Here is a 22,159-nt window from a genome sequence, read left to right as displayed (position 1 = left end):
ACACCCCGTGCCAAATAAAAAACGGCGATTGCTTACCACCCATTGATTTTCCACCAAATGTGATTGATCATAAAAAAGTGCAACCCACCGTTCGTCAACGATATGACGCAAAGTGAAATCGCGATGCGTTGAGCCCTCTGCTCCTTGACGCTATTCATTGTCATTCCAACCCACACTCTAAAATGATTCGCATGCCGCTTTGCAATTAGGGAGCTCCTTTCGGCATAAATGCCCGCTAATGGAACGGATTCAGGGGCCGAGGGACCAGTTGTTAGCGAAATCATTACATCCGCGCCATAGAGCGCTAACGCCGGACCGTTTTCGTGAAAAGGAACAGGCATTGAAATCTCACGCGCCCGAAATTCGCACCTGCGTTCTGACCGCATGCCAGTGTTCGATATGCATGTATTAAGAAAGTGAACAGCGCTAGTGAGTTTCAAATGATATATTTTTGGAATGAGGCCGGAGAAAATGGACAAGCGGTAGCGACATTCGTCCTTCTGAAGAACTACGACAAACATTACATGAACAGTCACACAGTGAAACTGGAGCTCCTTTCAGCCATGTGGCACACGCTGACAAAATATTTCATATCAAATGTTTCGTATGAGTTTAATGTCCGAGTAGATGAACGAAAAACGATGAATGGCCTATGATTTCTACGCTTTTCTCAATGAATTGGATGAACGCGTGCGCAGGAAACCGATCTAAAACCCACCCACACGGACAGACAACACAGAATCACGCATACCGACACGCGCACGCACGCACACGATCTGGTGTTCAAAGAGGCTTGCGAATATGACGAAGATCGAACATGCCACGACAAATCTAACCCACCGCGGTCACGGCAGCGCTCACTCACGCTATTTCGCACGCCGTTTGATCTTTTGAACACTGCTTTCACACACCCGCGCATGCCTGAGCTCCCACGCAACCACGCCCGATCTCCAGTCTCTCTCCCCCTCCGCGCGCCCGCCGCTGTACACCGCCGGCCTCTCCCCACCAGCCGGTCACTCTCCCTATCGGCAGTCGTAGCTGCCGTCGCCGCCTAAAAGACGCGTGGGCGCTTGCTGGGGAACTCCATGCCGTCGTCCATGGGGCGACCGGGGCGGCCAGGGCCGCCGCCGCCGCGCGGAGTGCCGCGGAAGCCGCCGCGGCCGCCACGGTAGCCAGGTGGCGGCACGCCGCGACCGCGCGGGCTGAACCCGCCCATGTCCATGCCGGCCACCTGCGGACGGGGGCGCCGTCAGTGGTGAGTGGATGCACGCGCCGCCGGCCGAGCGCGCAGGACAACGGCCTCCTCCTGGTCACTGGGTTTTGACGACGCAACAGCAGCGCATACAATTATGCATCCAGCCGACAAGGTTGTGGACATACTAAGACATTAGGCTAGGGCCATAACAATTCGAACAATCATCCCATTCGTACCGCCAGCAGTGCTGTTTTGGAATGATCGCTTTGCCGGAGTTTCCACCCTACAAACATTTTTGACAACACTGAGTCATTTCTCAGGAGACAATACAACCTAAACAACGGAAAACGCACCAAAAGCTGACCTTTCCTATAGTAAACCGATACATAATCGCGTGGATGGACACCTAACTCACGACATATACGCGCAAACAGGGCGTGCGAACAACTAAGCCCATTCCAACCACACACACAATACTGATAGCCCGACCTCTGGGACATCTGGTTAGCATGTGCAGCCGAGCTGGCCAGACCCATCGAGAGTGGCGACAGCGTAGTGGTTAAGCTGCACGTCTGGGAAACCAGATGTACGGGGTTCGATTCCCGCCACGTCCGCCCTTCCAATCAGGGTGACAGGCAGGCGACAACACACAGCCTCAGCGGCAGAGCGCACCGTAAATCTCCAATGACACCCGGACTAGATTCAGTGGCCGTGATAGCTTGCTTCATTGGTTAATAAGCCCTAATGAAGACTGAATAACTGCATTGGCTACAAAACTGAAGTCAGTACCAGCTGCATCCTCTGCTCCTTCCGCCTGTTGTTGCTTTATGGTGTTTTAGGGCGCGTCGACTGCAATGGCCATTTGCTGTTTACACAGAGCCTCACCTGTGCCGCGCCGCGTCCACCACGACCCCCACGACCGCCCATGCCCGGAGGTGGCACGCCTGTCGGCAGGCGAATACGATTCAGCTTGAGCAAGCGACCGGCAGGGTGGCGTCGCGATGGCGCGGCGCCTGACAGCGCGCCATGGCAGGAGGGTCCGAGTGGGCGCATGTGACCGACGCAGCTGCCACACGGCACCGGAAGGGACCAACACACAATGTCACGTTCGCCGGCCAATGACGGGTCATATCACAGGCACCGCGCGCGCCGCGGCGCGCCACGCTGGATGCCCCGGGGCACAGCCGTGCAGCGCACCTCGGCGTCGGACCCACCGTGCGGGCTGAAGCCGGCGTCTTGGCCACCCCAGACATCACCGTAGCCGGTATCTGGCACGGCCGGCGGCGCCGCGCTGCCGTCATCCCAGATCGCCTGCTCCTGCTGGTCCAGCAGACTGCTCAGCTCGTTGGCCTGCAACAGCCAATACCAACATCAGGATCCGAAGAGGGAGACAGAAAGCTACCCCCTCATCCATGAAGCACTTCTGAGATGCCTTTGCGACATTATTCAGCCCGCCCCAGCATGTAAATGGCAGACAGGCGAATCAGAAATATTTAGGGGGGGGGGGTAGAGGAAGAAACCATAAATGCCAACAAATGAGTGACCCACATGGAATAGCACTAACTCACACCCGAATTGCGTTACGGCTCACGGTCGCCTGCTGGCAGCACTGCACTGGGACTTAAGACGCACTAAGCTGCTGAGGTCATATGGCGTCGCCTGCTTCTCTCCCTGGTTGAAGTGAAAGGGCGGACACCGCCGGGAATCAAACTCCATACCTCTTGGTTTCCCATTCAGTGGTTAACCCAGACCCACCCACCACTGCGCTATCGGCACCTTGCGATGGCAACAATGCATCGCAAAACACATTTATCCAGCACTGTGCTGGAGAGGTTGAAAAACATCAGCGAAAAGGCGCGCACGCCACAAACGCATGCACACAAGTAAAACCAAAAGTGACCCTCATCCGTGCTTATCGTTCAGCGAGAACAGGGTTGCCACACTGAACACAATAAACTTAAAGTCAGCTGGCGTCCTATGCACATATGGATGACCTGGCATAAAATTCCCACCCATTACCCAGTCTGCAGAAATGCCTTCAATTCCACATTAGCAGCACAACACACTCAAAGGAGACAAGCACACAGTCAATCAACACCAAGCTGTCGTTTTGAGTCGCCCGGCTTACAGCGTTGATGTCAGTGATCGACAGTGAGAACGACACCGAGCCCGACCTGGCCTCCGACCAGCACCGCCCGATGCTCACCTGCATGAACAGTTGGTTCTCTTGCTGGCGTCGCTTCAGATCCTCCTCCGACTGGCGCATACGCGACTGCATGGTCTCCTGGCGGCGCTGCATTTCCTCCTCGAGGCGACGACGCTCCTCCTCACGTTGCTGCTGACGCACGTCCCAGTCGCCCTTGGAGCGCTCCTGCTCCATCTCACGGCGCCGCAGCTGCTCGCGCAGCATCTCCGTCTCGTGCTCGCGGCGCGCGAACTCCATCTGGTCGCGCAGCTTATCCATCTCCATCTTGATCTCCTGCTCCAGCTGCTCGCGACGCTGCTTCTCCATCTCGTACAGCTGCTTCCAGCGGTTGCCGTACTCCATCTCGAACGAGCCGGGCATGGCCAGCCGGGGGCCGTTCTGGAGCAGGAGGATACGGCGGGGAATGACAGGATTCTGTTGTGCCGGGACGCTACTTCGTGGCGATCCGCAGGTGGCGGAAATGCTACGTGAGGATCGTCACGGAGTAATGCCATTTCACTAAGTAGTGCTGAGCTGTTACCACTGCTTTGTAAAGGGGAGTGCTTAAAGGCAAAGATGATTTTGTATCGATACAGGCGACACGACTCTAGACAAATGACAATCTGATCAATTCACACACAGCTGTCCCCAGATACCTGAACAACACTTGCACATGAAAGCACTATGGAATTTCTTGGGGCACCAAAGCATCCCATTTTTCTAGAAAGTACACCTGCCTCCGGCCGAGCCGGGGTCACGTCGCGATTGTTATGATGACAATGGAACACTGACCAGCATGCCAGGGGCTGCCACCACTCACCGAACGTTCGCGCATGTACTCGTGGTGTTTCTTGGGCAGCACATTCTCGCACAGTCCCTCCTCGACGTCGTCCTCATTCAGAGGCTCCACCTCCACTGGGCACAGAGACCTAAGGTAGACCGACATATCATTACAAACAGACACTAGACCCGGCCTGCTACGCTATACTATGAATCAATAGCAAATCACATCCTGACGGACAAGTGAAATGCTTGGGACTAGGCACACTATCACCTGTAAATTACAACTCTCCATGCACTGTGCACTGTGCTCTGTGCTCAGGCCTCTGTGCCCCAAGGATGTAAAGCCTCCACCGGGCACAGAGACCTGAGGTAGACCGACATATCACTACAAACAAGTACCAGACCCGGCCTGCTGCACTCCACTATGGATCAATAATGAATCAAATCCTGACAGACAAGTAAAATGTTCGGGACTAGGGTATATATTTTGACAGAACAAACATCAGTTTAGAGCCAACAGTCAACCTCAACCAGAAACTCACTCAGTCAAGAAAAAGCTACTCTCTGCACACTTCTTGAGACAGTAGAGTGCACACGGCTTCTTGGCAAACTCCACAATGCCATTGCCCGTAGATTTTCCGCGCTCGTCCACCACCACTGTTGCTCTCTCCAGCTGGAACACGATCTCAAATCAACAACCTAACAGCAGGTTTCAACACATAAAAGGTAGCCACTATACATAGTTATTTACTGCTAACCCCATCTGCACATGGCTGCAACAGGGAAGGACTAAAGTCAACAATCATTGAAAAGGTGGGATGTTTATTCTGATTTCAGAACTTTTCGTCTCATGGCTACAATTAACATGTCCTGTAGAATCCACAAAAAGCCCACAGACCAAGCATGAGTTGTCAATACATTACCTTTTACGCATATCTTTGAGGATTGGAGAAACTCAAACAAAGTAGACTTGAACCCCTTACCAGCAGTCGGACCAATTACCACGCGCGTGACGACAGGCAGCGACGTCAGGGATGGGCTCACCTCGCCGAACACGGAGAAGGCCAGCTCGAGCAGCTCGTTGCTGACCCAGGGCGAAAGCCGCTTCACCTTGAGGCTGCAGCCCATGGCCGAGAAGCGCACCTTCAGCATGCGGCCATTACGCATCGTGCCGTTCAGCGCCTGGCGCGCCTTCTCCGCGTTTTCCCTGTAGTCCTGCGACGCATCGGCAGCACGGTGTGCACGCTGGACGCTATCATCCCACAGTCACTTACCAGCAAGCTATGATGATCCCCAGAACACATAACTGTGCCAAATAATGTGGAGTCAATTGTTTGACAAAATGACACAAACAATAACATTTCTCAGAACAGTCACCAAGCACAAACAGATTAAATTTTAGTTTAATTTCTTTTACTTGGTTCCAAATTTCAGTCATATTCAGTGTAGAAATTGCCCTGCCATACATCATTAAATGGTAATTCTTACCAGTTTGACAAACCCAAATGCCTTCTCCAGGTTGATATATGGCTCGGCAATCTCGCCAAACACAGAGAACATTTCCTGAAACTCTTCCATAGTAGTGTCATCTGTGAGGTTACCGACGAACAAGCGGCACTTGTTTGTGAACTTCTTGGGTTCCTTGTTGTCATTTACAGGAAGATCAAAGCTGGGTCCAGCAATCATCTGAAGTTTGTCATTCAGGCGATCCTGAAAGACAACATAGTTATAAACCAGGCCCCACTGTAAGTACACACATTCTGTTCAGACTACTCTGACCTCAGAGTGCAAAATTATAATCCCATACATACATACATACATATATATATATATATATATATATATATATATATATATATATATATATATATACATATATACACATATATATCACATCAACAAAGCAAACAAATCTTCACACCCATTTTCTTGGCATAACAATTCTGCCGCACTTGCAAAGACACATTTTAACTAATGGTCCTGGTGAACATATTTTGCTATAATTATGACACCAAAGGACAAATGTGGTTAAGCAAGGCAGTTCTCTTATTTACATTTATCCTAGATTGTACACCCCAATAACAAACCAAGTAATGGAACCTATGAGAAGACCACTGCTTGGTAACTACATGGAGACATGCTGCATTCTTTCATGGTTCAGTGGCATCTTTCTTTGATCAGACCTCTCTATGTGTGACTGGGGTTCCATGACACACTCAACTATTGAGGCCATATAGTGGCTCATTTTCACGTGATGCTGGTTATGCAAAGAATTGGACCTAGTATGGAGCTAGGAGTGATGAACAAAAAGCATAGCACAGCATTTTGTTTGCTCTGGGCTTTATGAATGTGAGGTACTGATGAGCACATAGCACCTTTTCCTTGTTTTAGGAGACAGAACTAGTGATCAGAACTAGTGATCAGTCATCAGCCCAATGGAATAAAGGGCCACTTCCAGATATCCTGGTCTCATGGCCCAAAGCCCCTGGATCCCCACACCTTTTCTAGCTAATTTCAGTTAGGCATGACTTGTTTTACCATTTACCTCTTCACCTGCATCAACAATGCTTGTCACCTTAGCATGGCAATGCTCCTGAAGTTGTCAGCATCTGACAAACAAAACTAAGCTTGCTGCATTAGTGGAAACATCTCTGGACACCTACCATGACACACTGCAAGAGATTTTGCTAACATGTCATGTCCAAAGACCTCTAGTACCACTCATACAAGTCTCCAGCCCCTCTTTTCAACTGATTTCCTCCTGCAACCCTTAGAATGTGGATACCAGAAGATTACTCATGTAGTAAGTACTAACACTAATACACTGATGGTCCAGCATCTATCATGCATAGCTCCCAAAATAACCACTCACCTACATCTTTGAATGGTACCCTCAGTGTGCATGGCAGTAAATGACAACTGAGAATGTCATGCAATAACTGATGCTTGCTGTTCTGTGATATTACAGTCTCATGGTGGTGATAATGGTCACTGCACTCTATAGCCCCATGCACTTAAGATGCGGTAGGAAATGTGAGTGAAGAAAAAAAGTTATGGGCAATACATCCTGCAGATGACAAAACATCAATCCTAAGCTGAACATGTCCAGGGTAGGGCATAATACTGCCATTATTATTTCACAATATGCACACAACAAATCTATGAACCAAGTTTTGAACACAGTTACCACCAATTTCAGTACATAGGCAATGCTGAAGGAATTATGATTGCTAAGATAATGACCAGCAAAAATGATCACCAAATGTGCTTTCAGTTGGATAAAAGAACTGCCCAACTTTGAAATCATACAACCCAAATGACATCTTTAGCATGAAAAAATGAGGGGGCACAATTATCATCACTGATTTCATGGTTTTGGCCATTGCTGCTCACGATGCTGTTATGATAGATTGTTTGTCACTCACAAAACTACCATGCGACACTGTTATTATTTCCGCAAGAAGCCAGCAGTTTCATGTATGACATACCGATGGCAGAGGATTAATAAGATGTACTAAAATGGCGAAATAATCATCATGTCCCGGATATGCAAGCACCCTAGAAAAATCGTAATTTTTCACATTTATGCTCACATTTTCTGCTGGTGCAGTTAACTTTCGTACGTATCATAATCCTGATAATTTTGTTGATATATCTGATAACTTACGGTCAATCGCACACCGATCAGAAAGGCGCGTCCCCATTTACCGTATTATTGCTCTTCTTGCACCTCCTATATCATTTCAAGTTGTGGCACTTGAATTCACATTTCCAATGGACAACACATGTAAAGAACCAACAATGTTGCTTGACATAAAGCACTTCCAGAAATCCCAAGGAACTGGACCGAGCCCCGCAAACCGAAAACTGAAGCAAAGCCCACGTTTTCGGTACGTTACATACACGTCAATTGGCGCAGTGCACCTCATACACGAGTCCAGATAATGTGACTCACACTTGTAAGACATAAACACATCGTGCCGACAATGTCGCTTGAGCTACAAAACTTTGGTTCAATGATCATGACTCATCATTGCCGTGAGATGTTGCCATCAAGCCGTGAGGACTAACTGCAGTAACACCCTTTTAGTAGTGCACCTTACGTACAATTTCCGTTGGCGTGAGCTGAAAACCGCTCTGACATCCAACGACATACTCTGCCGTGATAAGATGCCCACAGAGATCTTAAGGAAATAAGCCAAGCCCCGGAAACCAAAGACCGAAGCAGAGCCCACGTTTTCGGTACGGTACATACACGTTTATTGGCGCGGTGCACCTGATGCACGAGTCCGGATAATGTGATTCAAACTTACTAATGTGGGCTTTGCTTCTATCTTTGGTTTCCGGGACTTGGCTCATTTCCTTGGGATTAATGTTGGCATATTATCTCGGCAGTGTATGTCTTTGAAAGTCAGAGCGGTTTCCAAGTCTCACCAGTGTTGGAGAACTTGACGTTTCCTGGTATAATGTATACTGGGATATTTTGTACTTCACGATTGTGACCAGGTAAAATGAAATATTTTGTACTCCATCATGATCTAACAAGAACAACTTTTGGAAAAAACTCATTTTACACCTTTGTGTCAGGACAAAATAATACCAGAAGGTGCAACAGCTTCAGACTTGCTGCTTTCGTCAGCAGCCATGTATTTATATCCACGAGAGCACAAATCTTGCACCCACCAGACTAAGATGGCCAATAGCAAGCAGCCTGTGTTGCCACCTAGATATGTGATAAACCACGCATGGAAATGTAAAAAATAAAGGATGTGAATATTGAATGGAATCGCCTTTGGACAATGTCGGGACGGGACGAGTATAAGCGAGTACCAGAATCACACCAGTCTGTAGATTAACAAAGCTCTCACTTTCTATGCCCTACGCAGATCAACTCAAACTTGAACATGACTTAACCTACCATTGACGACGAACCGCATTAATTGCCAAGGATGCAACGAACATTCGTAGAAACCCGCACACCCGATCGCCTACCGCAGACGGCCGCCTACCCACGCGCCACCACTGTGTCATGACAATGTGTCATGACAAAGAAGAGAATCACTCGCAATTCAGCGTCGGAAACGTCTCAGCTATTCAGCGGCTTGCGCCCGCCTCCCAGCTCAGGTTGGAGGTTGAACATAGCAAAACTCTCCAACTGGTTTCAATGATTCGCCTACTCATGGCTGATTTGTCAAGAGCATAAACCTTCTGCTCGCGCTCATGCCTTGAACAGATTCGTAAACATTTGCAGGGGAGCTGTATAGAGATGGGCATCACGATTATGAAGGACTTATTTGTACTTATCCAGAACTGCCATATGGTTGGATTTTGGCCACCTGGTATCTGGAGTACAAAAATGTTATGGCAGTTGTGGATTTAAACCAACTTAAATTTGTCACTTACAGGTTTAACTTTAAAGCTGGTAATTCGGGCTTTACAAAAATACCCCTTTCAGTCAAAAAACATCACCATAAATAGCCAAAAAACTGTTCACAGACAGCCATCTCACTCTGGCAAAAACATCAGGACACCAGAGTAGCATGAACCCATAACTTTGGCCAGACATATTAAGGAAAAGGCTTTAGTAGAACAAACACATCCAATAATTGCAACATAAATTATCATATTTTGCAATATCGGTTAAAGCGCTTCAAAATCAATTAATACCTTGCATTATCTGCGGGAGTCAGCAGAATGACTGACTAGGATCCTTTTTGGCCGGCCTGCACAGGTCTGCCTGGCATTGCACTTGTGCTGGCTCGGCAAATCGGTTAAGTGCTGTGTGTCCTTATTGTTCAGGAGGGATGTGCAGGGCCTCCTGTTGACTGGGAGTATGAAGGTGGAGGGCACAAATGTTTAGATGTTTTTAAAACCAGTTAGCTGGTGGAGCCTGAGTAGCGTGATCATGGCGGAGTATGAGTAGGTGGCCATCTGTGGCATGTTCATTTGCTTTTTTGTGTAGCCTTTTTGTCTGGCTGTGAGCATTGTACCAACTCTCCATTTCGGAGGGTGTATAAGCTCAGTGTGTAGCCACCCTCTATTTTGGAGTGTTATAAGCCCAATGTGTAATTATCCTCTGTTTTGGAGGGTGTACACACAGAGCCTTTCATAAATTGCAAACCAATGTATATGCACATGTGTTTTACAGTACAGAGTATAAGACTGTGTTATTTCAGTGTGCCATGTTTAATACTGATGCTTCCTTTCACTTAAAGTGCTTTCACATGAATTGCTGTATATGTAAAGTGGCACTTTTGTTTAGTGCCACCCACTGTACTATTAGCTCTCAAAGATACCCTAAATAAAGCTGTAAAGCCCCACTATAGAAAATTTGTACTCCGCTACCAGGGAAACTTTCTGGAATTTCCAACACTGGGTCTCACCAATTGAAATTAAACATCAGGTGTACTACTTTAAGAGGATGCTACTAAAGTCAGCCTGCACAACATGATGGCAACATCTCATGGCAATGCACCAGTCATAATCATTGAACTTAAGTTTTGTAGCCCAACCAACATTGTTTGCATGGCGTGTTTATGTCTTACGAGTGTGAATCACATTATGGGGACTCCTGCATGAGGAGCACTGTGCCAATAACCCCATATGTGCATACTGAAAACACTGGCTTTGCCTGTCTTCAGCTTCCAGGGCTTGGTCCATTTCCTTAGGATTGCTAGAAGTGCTTTAGCTCAACCAGCATTGCTGACTCTTTGCATGCATTGTCCATTTGGAAATGTCAATTCAAGTTCCACAACTTGAAATAATACAGGTGCAGAAAGTGCAATAATATGGTATGCCTTTCCAGTCACGGGGCAATTAGCCGTAGATTATCAAATATACAAACAAAATGATCAAAATTATGGTATGAAAGAAAATTAGGGTCACCAGCAGAAAACTTGAGCATGAATGTGAAAACCATGATCTTTTTCTAGGTTCCTCATGTATCTGTGATTTGGTAATTATTTTGGCTTTTTTAAACATCTTATTAGCTCTCTGCCATCTGCATGATAAAAATGAAATTGCTGGCCTCTTGCCAGAATCATAATATTATTGCATGATAATTTTGTGAGTGATAAGCAATCTATTGTAACAGCATTGTGAGCAGCAATGGCCAAAACCATAAAATCAATGATGATAAGCATGCCCCTCATCAATCTTGGTATCAAGGATGTCATTTGGGTTGTATGACTTCAAAGCTGGGCAATTCTGCTAACATGATGTGCTGCATGTGAAATGCTCTCAGTGGAGATTTCTCTTCTTTTAAAAAAGTGAGCTACTTCCAGGGTACCAAAAATGATTCAGGTTAATTTAAGCTTGAAAACATTTTGGTCCTCAAAAATTAGCTTTCATTGGTAATTCTTTCTTGACATCATCATTTCTTGCATTAATATAGAAACCTCATCATAAAGGTTCTTTATATCTTGTTGGTTTATGGTGTGCATCCTTGGCAACTGACAGCAATGTTAAGACCACATAATGACAGACTACCCCATACACTTTCCTCACTTCATTCAGGTGTTAACAGCATAGAGCACTAAATCTTCTACACAATAATCTTGCCCTTGGTGGCTTACCTCCGGATTTCTGGAAGATCCCATGCCTCCACGACCACCGCGGAATCCTCCGCGGCCCCGAAACTCTCCGCCCCCGCGTCCCCTGTGCTCTCCTCCACCTCGGCCCCTATACTCACCCCCTCCCCCACCCCGGCCTCTGTATTCCCCTCCACCCCCACGACCTCTGAATCCACCACGACCCCTGAAGTCAGGGCCGCCGCCACGACCCCGGCCCTCATATCCTCCGCGACCATAGCCCCTTCCCCTGAACCCTCCGTGATTTGGGCTGCCAGAAGAACCATTGTCACCTCCCATGAGTGGAGGAGGGACTCCATTCGGAGCAGGCGGCGCACCCTCTGCCATTTCTAGTTTGTCCACACAGGATGCCCGAATCCCCGAATTCCCACTGCCAGGCCACCACCGCAACCGCCCGCGACACAGAAATGGACGCCGGTTCGCCCGGAAGCCGAAGACCACGCGATTCGTTTACCGCCGGCTTCAGCGGATCGATGACCGAAGATATTTCAAAATGGCAACACAAAATGTGGTCATAAAATAGTTTTCTGCAACAACTCCGTTTGCACTGCATAAAATGAAATATTTTCTAGTGCATTATGGCTGATAAATATTTTGACACTTCCCTAGCCGATCAGTTTTATGCTTTTTGTAGTACTTATCCAATAATTTGGCTCACGCCTTTATCCCCAGTGTAAGCATCTTGGTCAAGTCAAAACATTGTTACTTATCATTGAAAGTAGTTGATGTAATAATGATTTACTTTAAGTGGCAACATCTAATTATTTTTATAAAAAGCTGTCGAATTTATTCCAAAAACGTACAGTGACGTCAACACACTTACAAAGTGCTTTTGATGTGATATGTGTCAAGCACCACATCCTTGACATACAATAGTGCTTTATGCTTTCAATAGCGTTGAATAAAACGCAATTCATAAATTTCGTGCATAAATGATCAAAAAATCATAATTCTAAGGACTGTTGTTTTCATAAAGAGTGAAAGAATAAATCATGATTGATTTCAGTGATCAAGCATGTGCATGCGCCGTGCAAATGAAAAAAAGAAGGTGAAGGAGTCAGACCAGTGATGTTTAAAAATAATAATATCTAGGAATAATTTTTTTATAAGCATCTGTACCCCTTTCTAAATGTAAAATGATAAACTTTTGTGATGAATACTGTATATATCAATGTGAAATTGCGTTTGTAGCGCAACTGTTACATACTATGACGCCAATTTGCAGACAGGTAACCGAAACTTGATGTTATTCAAAATGAATGCATTAGAATTGCTACTGGAGCCTTTAGAACTTCGCCCATTTTACCACTGATGGTTAAAGCAGACATGCTTCCCTTGAGACTGAGGAGATGCGACTTGTCTCTCCGTTATTCCCTGAAGATACTAAGTCGAGAGGATCATCCATGCAAAAAGCTTATGGCCAATGAGGCTGCGTTACATGAGGTAGAGACTGGATATATGTAAAGGATTTCTGGTTTCCCGCTATATGAGAGAATACTTGATATGTGCCATGAAACGGGATTCGATTTCCCAGAAGAGGTGACCTTAAAACGCAGCGTCGTTCCGCCATGGAGATTACGTAAATGTACGTTGATAAAGTTGACTAACAGGAGCAAGAGAATGCTAGATGAAGTGCAAATTCAATGTGAGTTTAATGATTTGAGAAGCATGTATACAGAATACGAGTTCATATTTACCGATGGAGCAAAAAGTGCAGACTGAGTTGGATGTGCTTTTGTCCACGGTGAAAGACGTCAAAAATTTAAACTTCCTGGACTTTGTTCGATATTTATAGCTGAAGGATTCGCAGTATTACAGGCTCTGAATTATACACATACAAATCGCATCCTCAAATGTGTAATATGCACAGACTCCTTGTCCATTATAACAGCCCTGGGAAATCCGACATCTGAAAACCCGATCGTGATCCATTTACTAGAGACGGTCAATCAGCTTATTGAAATGGGCAGCATAATCATTGTCCTCTGGATCCCAAGCCATAGTAATATACGTGGAAACGAGACAGCGGATGCACAAGCAAAGATGGCTGTAAGATTGAATGACGTGTGTTATTTTCAAATGGGTCCTAAAAATTATATTCCTAAAGTGCGTCGAAGTATTCGTGAATTATTCGACAAATATTGGACAGATTACAAACCTAGGACCAATTTAAAACGCATCAAAGAAGGGGTAGGAGACTGGGTCTCCTGTAAGCGAGCAGTCCGACGCGAAGAGATAGTGCTGTGCCGGCTGAGACTTGGGCATGCTTGTTATACCCACTCATACATGATAGATGGAAACCTCCAGCCTGAATGTGAACGATGTCAGTGTCCATTAACAGTGTATCACATTCTTCTCGAATGTCCCGTATATTTTCACGAAAGACGATCATTGGTAACACTATGTCAACGGTCCGGAGCACAATTTTGTGTGAGGTCGCTGGTAGGAAATCAATTCCCGGACATCATTGATGGAGTGATGAAATATTTGCGACACTGCGACCTACTGAAACAATTGTGAAGTGCTGCCTTTGCGTGCGGGACATGTGCAATTTTTGCTTTGCTGTCATTGATTGCTGCCATGTTGTTTATACTATATTGTAATTGTTTGAAATGAGTTGTTTATTCTATGTATAATTTAAGCTTGCGCGCATATCCGTGTACGATGTCTGACTGGATGCTTGAGAAATGTGAGAAGCAAGGAAGTGGTATAGGAATTATGTGTAGCAAATATGTGTATATGTGTGATACGTGGGCGTGTGCGTAAGCAGAGGAGATTGCATGAATGAGGTTTGAACGAGCATGGTGAAGACAGATGAATGTGCGTGCATGCGTTAGAGTACACGGCATGGCGGATATGTGAAATTTCCATCTGGTAAATGCTTTGGTAAACGGCAATGTTGTGACTGCCGACGACTGACTGATGACTAACCTGCAACGTCTATCATGTGGGGAAGCTGCGGTTAAAAGAAAATGATAAAAAAGAGCCTGGCAAAAAAACCGGACTTTTTGTTCTCTTGTTTTAGTTCACTTATCAGTTTATGTATCTGAACATTTAACACCGAGTTTTCTAGAAACTAACACCGTTTACTGTACCTCCTTGCTACACCACTGTCCTGCACGAAAATTCCTGACCAGTGCGACACATTCCTTCTATCCTCTGTCGCGCTTAGTTACCACCTGTGCTACCAAACTTCTAAGACAACACATCGACGATGGACGCCTGGGCCCAGGAGGCTATGCGCCCTAAACCAACAACAACAAGTAACCGAAACTTATCAAGGGGGCGGAGTTTTTACGATGTGGGTCGAGTGTGGTTGCGGGTGATGCCAAAATCTTTGAAATAAGTTCTCTAGCCTTAAAGCGGAATATAGAAGGTTTCATTGTGATAAGGAACATATAGGTGGCTTATGTTTAAATCTCTAGCTCAGTTACTGAGCAAGGACTCGGTATGTTTATGAGGGTGTTTTTCAACTACCATTTTACTGTTGCTTAGTATTGATGATCTAAACAGAAGTTATGAGTAGACAAAAGCTAATTAAGATGATTTGATGTCTAAAAAGTTACGAACAGCTACGGCGCGAGCCAGAAACTCTTGAAATTGTCCCGCATATCATCTGGCATTTCCCCATCATTCACAAAGGTGATGCAATGTTGTATTTACAGCATGTGTTTAGGGAAAAATTTGTATTGAATCAAAGAAAAACCAGTGGGGTGCATTTAAGTGAAATAAGTTTCATTCCTGGGTGTGTGTTTAGTGTACATCAGTATTTTTTTTTGTTAAAGTTCTTCCACTCATTTGCAGTTATTCTCTGATAATTATTGATGTTATATTCTGTATAAGTTTCATGCTTCATGGGTAATAGATCCCTAAGGTGTTTCTGGAATAATTTGTGAGCACATGTTCCATACTTAGGATACTCAAGTTTACATCTTTTATATCTGTTGTGACACATTTGAAACACCAGACTGTGATGTTTCAAATGTATGGTCTGATTTGTGAAGTCTTTGAAGTGAAATTGTGCTCAAAAGTGATAATTAACAGTCTTTGTTATCAGGAAATGCACCCACAGCAGGTTTTTTGGTCTGTACTTTTTGTCTACATAAACTGTGTGTTGCTAATGCATTAGTGGCTTTTGAAGGCCAGATCATTCAAGATCAAGCTGGCCAAGCCCATTTTTTGTGGACAGGTTTGGTACTTGAAAGGTCAGTACTGTGTACCTTACAGCTTTGGAAGACTTCTCTAACCTCCAGAAATGCAACTTAATTAATTCTTCATATTGCCTAATAAGCCAGTGCAACAAGCACCTTTCACTTTTTGGACCTGATGTGATATACTACTGGGTACATGTATCAGTATTGACTTGTACCAATTTAAAGTGCCAGTACCACTAGTGCCTATTGCCTATTTCAAGAGCTAATCAATAACATTTTCCACACCTGTAACTTGTGCAGTGCTTGACATAACAAGACCAGTCTGTGAATTGCCAATTAGATGCCTTTGATTTTCCCTTGGTTGTGGTTTAATTGTCTGATGCCATCCCTCTGATGAGGTGAAGGTGAAGCAAAGTCACACAGGTCTAATGTTTATTATGTACCTTACCTTTTTACACATGTGTGAACAACTCAAATCTTCAGCACAATATTCAGAGCATGTTTCTACTCCATCCTCCTCAAAGTTTGTATGCAAACCACATCTTATAGCAGGGTCAGCAGTCACAACAAATTTGGCTCAGAGTACTTGACACAATCTTCAAAGTTATCACATTTGTACTGTGTTTCCTATTTTACATCTGCAGAGCTTTCCCTCATAACTGGCAGCAGGCATGGCCCTTGTATGTAATTGTATGTGTCTTACCTGGCAGGGACACTAGCTATGACTGGTGTAGGGGAGCAGCACCCCTTCAGGTAGCAGCTCTGGTAGCAGGTAGAAGGAGGAAGCTGTTCACTTGAGGGCCTAGCGAGTCTGCCAGTATGTGAGATCTACTCCACTTGCACTTTATGGGCAACCACACTTTTTGCATGCTTGGCACAGACAGCAATTTTCATTTTTCACAAATGTATACCTTGGTAGCTACTTGTATACCTTGGTAGCCACTTAACTGTTATGGTGTCATGGTGTTATGGTGCAAAATAACCTTAGCAGCCAGCATGCATCAAAACCCTGATCATAATCATCAACTGTGTGTATGTGGAGCTGTATAAATAATATTTTAATGTTGTGTCATCATTTTTAGCTGCCTTCAAGATACCTACCATGAATTACAGCTACAGAGCAATATTGGTGCACCTGTTCCAGCAAAATACAACTTCTTTGGCTGCCTTTGGTGACTGCCTGCTAGACATATTTGGATACAAAGATATAAATGGATTGGTTGCAATCAAACAAGATATTGAGAATGATGCACTTCTTATCAGGAAGGCTCACTGTAAGTATGGATGTTTAGTTACATGAACCATAATTGCATCTGTGGGTACAAAACGATCACTACAGTTGCTGTACTGTAGAAGGCTGATATTTTTTGGAATTCAGTTGGGATTACAGGTCCTCTATATTTTTATCACAAACTTATTTGTCTTTTGCAAACAGTGCTCAAAAGTAATATATGTTGTCTTTAATATAGGCAAAAAAGGCCAGGAGTTCTTGCCTTTTCAGCATTATGAGTTCAGATGGTTGATGTTGACAGATATCCACCTGCAATGTACCAGAAGGTGCTGGTTAATTGATGCTATCAAGTAAACATTCTGTTTTACCATTCTGTTAAAAAATGTTCTGTTTTGCCTACCCTTGATACAAAGTATTGTTCCATTATGGGATTGACGCTATCACCCACTTATACTTCATAATGCCATTCCACCAGTGCCTCTTTTAATGTTGATATGCATTGCAATTTTATCTCCAAAACTCACAGATTTTAATCTCATTTTTATATCAACTAAGTAAACCTGTATTCACAGGCAATAACATTTAACTAACCACCATCTGTTGCCATTGCTGGCAATCATTAGGTGACTCCATTTCACAGCAGATGCTGGCATAGAACTGAAAAAGGATGGCTGGACAGCTTCTATTCTTCAAGTGAGTGAATGTGTTCTCAGCTGACCTTTGGAGGTTTAGTCTGTTGGATGAAATCCAATGCCTAATGTAATTCTGGATCTATGACATGTGTTATGGAAAGAAAGTAATGAGCTATTTAAGAGATGCAATATATATATATATATATATATATATATATGTGCACATATATGCATATATATGTATGTATATATATATATATATATATATATATATATATATACACATATATGCATATATATATATTATATATGTAATCTATACATACATATGAAGAAAGTCCCTTTATATAACAAATAAAATATAACAAAGAAAGTCTCTGCTCTCCTATTGTAATGCAGCCAATGCTTCCTGGCACCATACTGATGCGACGTCTCCCTCTGCAGCACAACACATGCTGTCCTGTGCTGTACATGACGCCGCGCGTGCGCAGCTCGCTGCCGCCGGATGTGGCCGGCCGCGGCGTCAACGTCGGCATCTGCGTGATAGTCGAGAGCGCCGACCAAGCCGTGCTGCTGTCGTGCCGCGCTGCGCACATGCGCACGTTCGCCGGCGCCTGGGTCCCGCCCGGCGGGCACATCGGTCGGTGACGCCCGTCGCCGGGCTGGCTGGGGTATCGAGAGAAGGTCTCTGCCATATGTTATAGTGGGTGTGGGGGGATGTAGGGTGTAGATCGCGCTTGTGGTTTTATACTTGGGGCTTAGCAGATGTAAAGGTTTACGTACGTTATTACCGAAGCCTATTACGAACTTTTGATAGTCGCTCACATTTTGTGGCCAAGTAAGCCGTTTTCGACGGCTGTTGCCTTTTGTTAATGGCCGATATTGCATTGTGTGCAATATGTTGCTAATATCTTGCCGCTGACGCTGTGTGCAACGTCTTGTGCGAATTTGTTGTTGTTGAACTTGTGTGTAATATCTTGTTGATACTTATGGTTTGTTTCCGGCTCCCCGTCTGATTTCACCGACCGCTCGTTATTACCATCTCTGACACTGACCATTAGCCGTAGGTACCGGCCCAAACCGGGGACTGACGACATTGACCGTTCGCTAGTAGCTTTTCGCATTAGACGCGCGGGTACTAGCCGCCTTTTACCACTCCCTAGTCACCGAGCATCAATCTGATCTGACCTATGTCACGATGTGCTAAAATGCCGGCGTCATTATCGCCACAGTCTCTGACACCAATTGTAGTGGGTCACCGAGACCCAGCTGGCGGTAAGCATCAAACCAGCAGCCCGCTGTTGGAAGGCTGGCGTTTTACCACTGAGCAGCGATGAGCCCTGCCCTGGCCATTGACCTGACCATTGGGATGGCTGTTGACCCGGCCGCCGGCGTGACCGATGACCCGATCGCTACCCAGCCCGACCCCTGACTCCTGACCCGACATGAACTGTCGCGACTTAACCGTCTGTCACGTCTGCCGTCAGAGGCGGGCGAGACGATCACGGCCGCTGGCCTGCGCGAGCTGTTCGAAGAGACGGGCCTGGACCTGCGCAACTCTCACCTGGTCGTGGACACTCTCGGCCTCTGGGAGTCGGTGTACCCGCACCTGCTGAGCGCCGGTGACCCGCGCCGCCACCACCTCGTCGTCTATCTGCACGTGGTGGTGCCCCAGCCGGCCGCCCAAATTCTCACACGTCTCAAGGTAAGCAAAATGTGAGGTAGCGGCCTGATACAACTGGCTGTTGCACATTGAATGCAGGTTTCGTGGCAATTCCATTACTGTGGCCCGGTCCTAGTACCTTGTGTGTGTCAAGCTGCAAATTAAATATATTAACGCTTATATTAACGGCATACAAAGCCAGAGGTAGGGTGGGGAAACTCAAATGCTCGGAATGCGCGATGCTTTGTGATAGGGTTTGATGTCCGGGTCTCACTGCAGCTGGATTCGGAGGAGGTGCAGGCCGCCATGTTCTTGACCAAGGAGTTCGTTTCAAACGTCGTCTCCAGCGACTCGACGCTGCAGCAGGGTCCACCCGAGTCGTATGAAGTACTGGTGGTGGACGAAGAGCAAGGTGGGTGAAATGCTCACTCGTCGTCTCCCAGTGCGGCGCTGTCTTAGCAGCTGCGCTGCACTGTCAGGCACGTGTGTTGTGTCGCTGCTCTAGTTCGCCCTGGCAGCGTGGAAATAGCATGTCGTAACTTGGTCAAAATTTTGTGTAGGTACTGTCAGAAAAAGGCATAATCAGTCTACGAGAAAGGAAAGGTCAATAACAAACAATGGCCATCACTTGGTGCTCATGATTCCATGCAATTTCTGAGGAAACCTCAGTTGCAATTTGTGCTGGTTAGTGGCTTCATTAGATCTCAGCCACCGCCGACTGGTACTGGCGTGTACGTGCGTTCCTGAGATGCTCCGTTTGGTACGACGGAAGACGCTTTGCAAACTTTTGGCATCATATGCGTGCACCATCAACCGAGCATCCATTGGCGAGATCTCATGGTCACTTCTTCGCCAAATGTTTACACACCCTCTCACGATGCGCCACTGACTTGCTCGCCGCTCCTGGTCGCTTGAGATGAGGTAGAGGTATTTCGTTGAGCTCTGACGCCTGCTTGGCCTGCCCGAGCAGAGTCGGGTCAGAGCCTTATGACGATCGACGCCACGTCTGTGTATCAGCGCGCCACCGTCTGCCGTCGCGACGTGGCGTTCAAGTCGGAGCGCGTCACTTTCGGCACCCACTTCGCGCTCGAGCGCTGGCTGGACAAGGCGCGCCGGCGCGCCGGCCTCTCCCAATTGTGACGCCCAGCACTGTGACGTCACACCAGCCGTGGGGGTGGCCGCGGTTGTCCCGCCGTGGGGTCGCTCACTTCCGCGTGGGTGCCGCGCATGTCGTTCACTGGGCGTCACCTGTTGTTATCGTTTATGGTTATCCGTCATGGCTCGTGGCTGGTTAGCCATTGTGGGCATCACAGGCATCTGCCACTAGTGGTATTGTGCATCATGTGTGGCGTGTTACCAACTGTAGGTGTCATCTATGGCTGTTCACCTCGTGCTCTGAACATGCCGGTGATTTTTGTCTTTGACAACACCGTTTGAACTCCGTCTTTTATATCATTAGATGACGCAGCGTTTTGGATGGAAATGATCCATTTCTGAAGGTCGTTGTGGATCGATCGGTTTCGCCAATGTACAACCATTTATCGGGCCTGCTTATCATTGTGCATCATATGGATAATTCATTGAATCATGCTGTGAGTATCCTTAATGGTGGATGTGGTGATCGACCATATTATGGTGCACTGGTTATTGTGTATTAAAAGCGGCATACGTTGTCGTATTATATGGGTTGAACATCACCCCATCAGACCGTAACGTGAGCATTTACGGCCTGCCGCTATCTCATGCGTATAACATATTCCAATTTTAAATGTGCCCTCTGCCAGTAATGTCAATCTCACCTTCTCCCATGTTTTGGGGTTTGTGCATAGGCCACTTTTGTCGCACAGAGGCCACTCTTATCGATCATTAGTCTATGACACTGGCGTTCAGTACAAGCACCTCACCATGGTGGTTTGTGGTGGTGCCGTGGGTATGCCTCCTGCACTGTCGTGGTTGAGTGCCTTTGTCAGCTGCCTGGCTCCCCACCTACTTAGGCGTGCGTCGGCTCGCACCAGGGATCATACGAGGGGAGCACGCCAACCTGGACATGTATTGCGGCTAATTTAGACGGGCGTGCGTGCCCCACCCGTGTGGTCGTGTTTGTTGAAGTACTGTTCAGTTTGTCTGGTAGCCTGGGTTAGCACGCTGAATATGCAGTTCGTGGGCTGCGCCCAGCTGTTTGAATTTTCAGGTAATACATTGGCTGTGATGCCAACCACACGCCACTGGTTTTGCATTATCAAGGCGTCTTTACGTACAGATCCATTTGGTGTAAATCATGCTTTTTTTGCGATGTCTGATACAATATTCTGCATTGCATCACTGGGTTGGATACTCATTACATTGACCACGAATTAAACTTGACCAGTATGTACGCCAAGGCAGCCGTAATAGCCCTCGCAGAAACCTCGGGAGAATTCAGATGCAAATGCGTTGATATTTCGGCACAATGCATTCATGGAAACGCTTCTATTGTTTAGACAAAGGCGTGTTGCTGAAATATAAACGCATCTTTATCTCCTTTGTTTTTTTTTCTCTCCGAGGAATAGGGCTATTACCACTGCCTTATCTATGCGAAGCATATGCGCTCTCGGCATTAATTAAACGTATATGCAAAATTCCTCTGGTTAGAGGTGTAATCCGGCGACAGTTTAAAAAATAAGAGTTTCCCGTGTTCTGAACCAGCCAATGGGACAAACGAGTCCACATCCAAAGTGAATGCGGTAT

At 46.3% G+C, this 22,159-nt stretch overlaps 2 protein-coding genes across 10 annotated transcripts; one reads left to right on the top strand and one right to left on the bottom strand.

Annotated features, from left to right (window-relative positions):
• Window positions 1-430: 430 nt before the first annotated feature.
• On the bottom strand, window positions 431-11,839 carry LOC119101612 (hrp65 protein). Its single transcript, XM_037224993.1, has 9 exons — window positions 11,738-11,839; window positions 5,652-5,873; window positions 5,208-5,378; window positions 4,706-4,836; window positions 4,201-4,309; window positions 3,402-3,779; window positions 2,410-2,545; window positions 2,081-2,139; window positions 431-1,231 (listed from the first exon to the last, which is right to left on the bottom strand). Exons 1-9 carry the CDS (start codon window positions 11,759-11,761, stop codon window positions 1,052-1,054), a joined length of 1,410 nt encoding a protein of 469 aa, XP_037080888.1. The 5' UTR covers window positions 11,762-11,839; the 3' UTR covers window positions 431-1,051.
• Window positions 11,840-14,958: 3,119 nt separating this feature from the next.
• LOC119101610 (nucleoside diphosphate-linked moiety X motif 17) lies at window positions 14,959-21,652 on the top strand. Of its 9 annotated transcripts, XM_037224986.1 has the most exons (9): window positions 15,074-15,200; window positions 15,810-15,957; window positions 16,617-16,723; window positions 16,989-17,180; window positions 17,778-17,830; window positions 18,214-18,409; window positions 19,257-19,474; window positions 19,712-19,844; window positions 20,403-21,652. In XM_037224986.1, exons 4-9 carry the CDS (start codon window positions 17,009-17,011, stop codon window positions 20,570-20,572), a joined length of 942 nt encoding a protein of 313 aa, XP_037080881.1. In that variant the 5' UTR covers window positions 15,074-15,200; window positions 15,810-15,957; window positions 16,617-16,723; window positions 16,989-17,008; the 3' UTR covers window positions 20,573-21,652. The 9 variants fall into 9 exon arrangements, with proteins under 9 accessions (XP_037080878.1, XP_037080884.1, XP_037080881.1 ...); XM_037224988.1 differs by lacking the exon at window positions 15,074-15,200 and having other exon boundaries at window positions 15,212-15,957; window positions 16,617-16,659; XM_037224984.1 differs by lacking the exon at window positions 15,074-15,200 and having other exon boundaries at window positions 15,212-15,957.
• The last annotated feature ends 507 nt before the right edge of the window (window positions 21,653-22,159 follow it).

The sequence above is a fragment of the Pollicipes pollicipes genome, unplaced genomic scaffold, assembly GCF_011947565.3.
Source record: "Pollicipes pollicipes isolate AB1234 unplaced genomic scaffold, Ppol_2.1 Scaffold_4881;HRSCAF=5763_pilon_pilon_pilon, whole genome shotgun sequence".
In the NCBI taxonomy this organism is placed as follows: Eukaryota; Metazoa; Arthropoda; class Thecostraca; order Pollicipedomorpha; family Pollicipedidae; genus Pollicipes; species Pollicipes pollicipes.
This window is presented reverse-complemented; position numbering and strand designations above follow the sequence as displayed.

Excerpts from the sequence above, each read along its gene's own strand:
- LOC119101612 (XM_037224993.1), bottom strand. The coding sequence starts at position 11,761 with ATGGGATCTTCCAGAAATCCGGAG. Across the intron at positions 5,874-11,737 it reads GATCTTCCAGAAATCCGGAG|GATCGCCTGAATGACAAACT; the intron begins GTAAGCCACCAA and ends GTTGTCTTTCAG. Across the intron at positions 5,379-5,651 it reads CATTTGGGTTTGTCAAACTG|GACTACAGGGAAAACGCGGA; the intron begins GTAAGAATTACC and ends GATGCGTCGCAG.
- LOC119101610 (XM_037224983.1), top strand. The coding sequence starts at position 14,967 with ATGGACGCCTGGGCCCAGGAGGCTATGCGCCCTAAACCAACAACAACA. Across the intron at positions 17,181-17,777 it reads TCTTATCAGGAAGGCTCACT|CAGATGCTGGCATAGAACTG; the intron begins GTAAGTATGGAT and ends TCCATTTCACAG. Across the intron at positions 17,831-18,213 it reads GGACAGCTTCTATTCTTCAA|CACAACACATGCTGTCCTGT; the intron begins GTGAGTGAATGT and ends CTCCCTCTGCAG.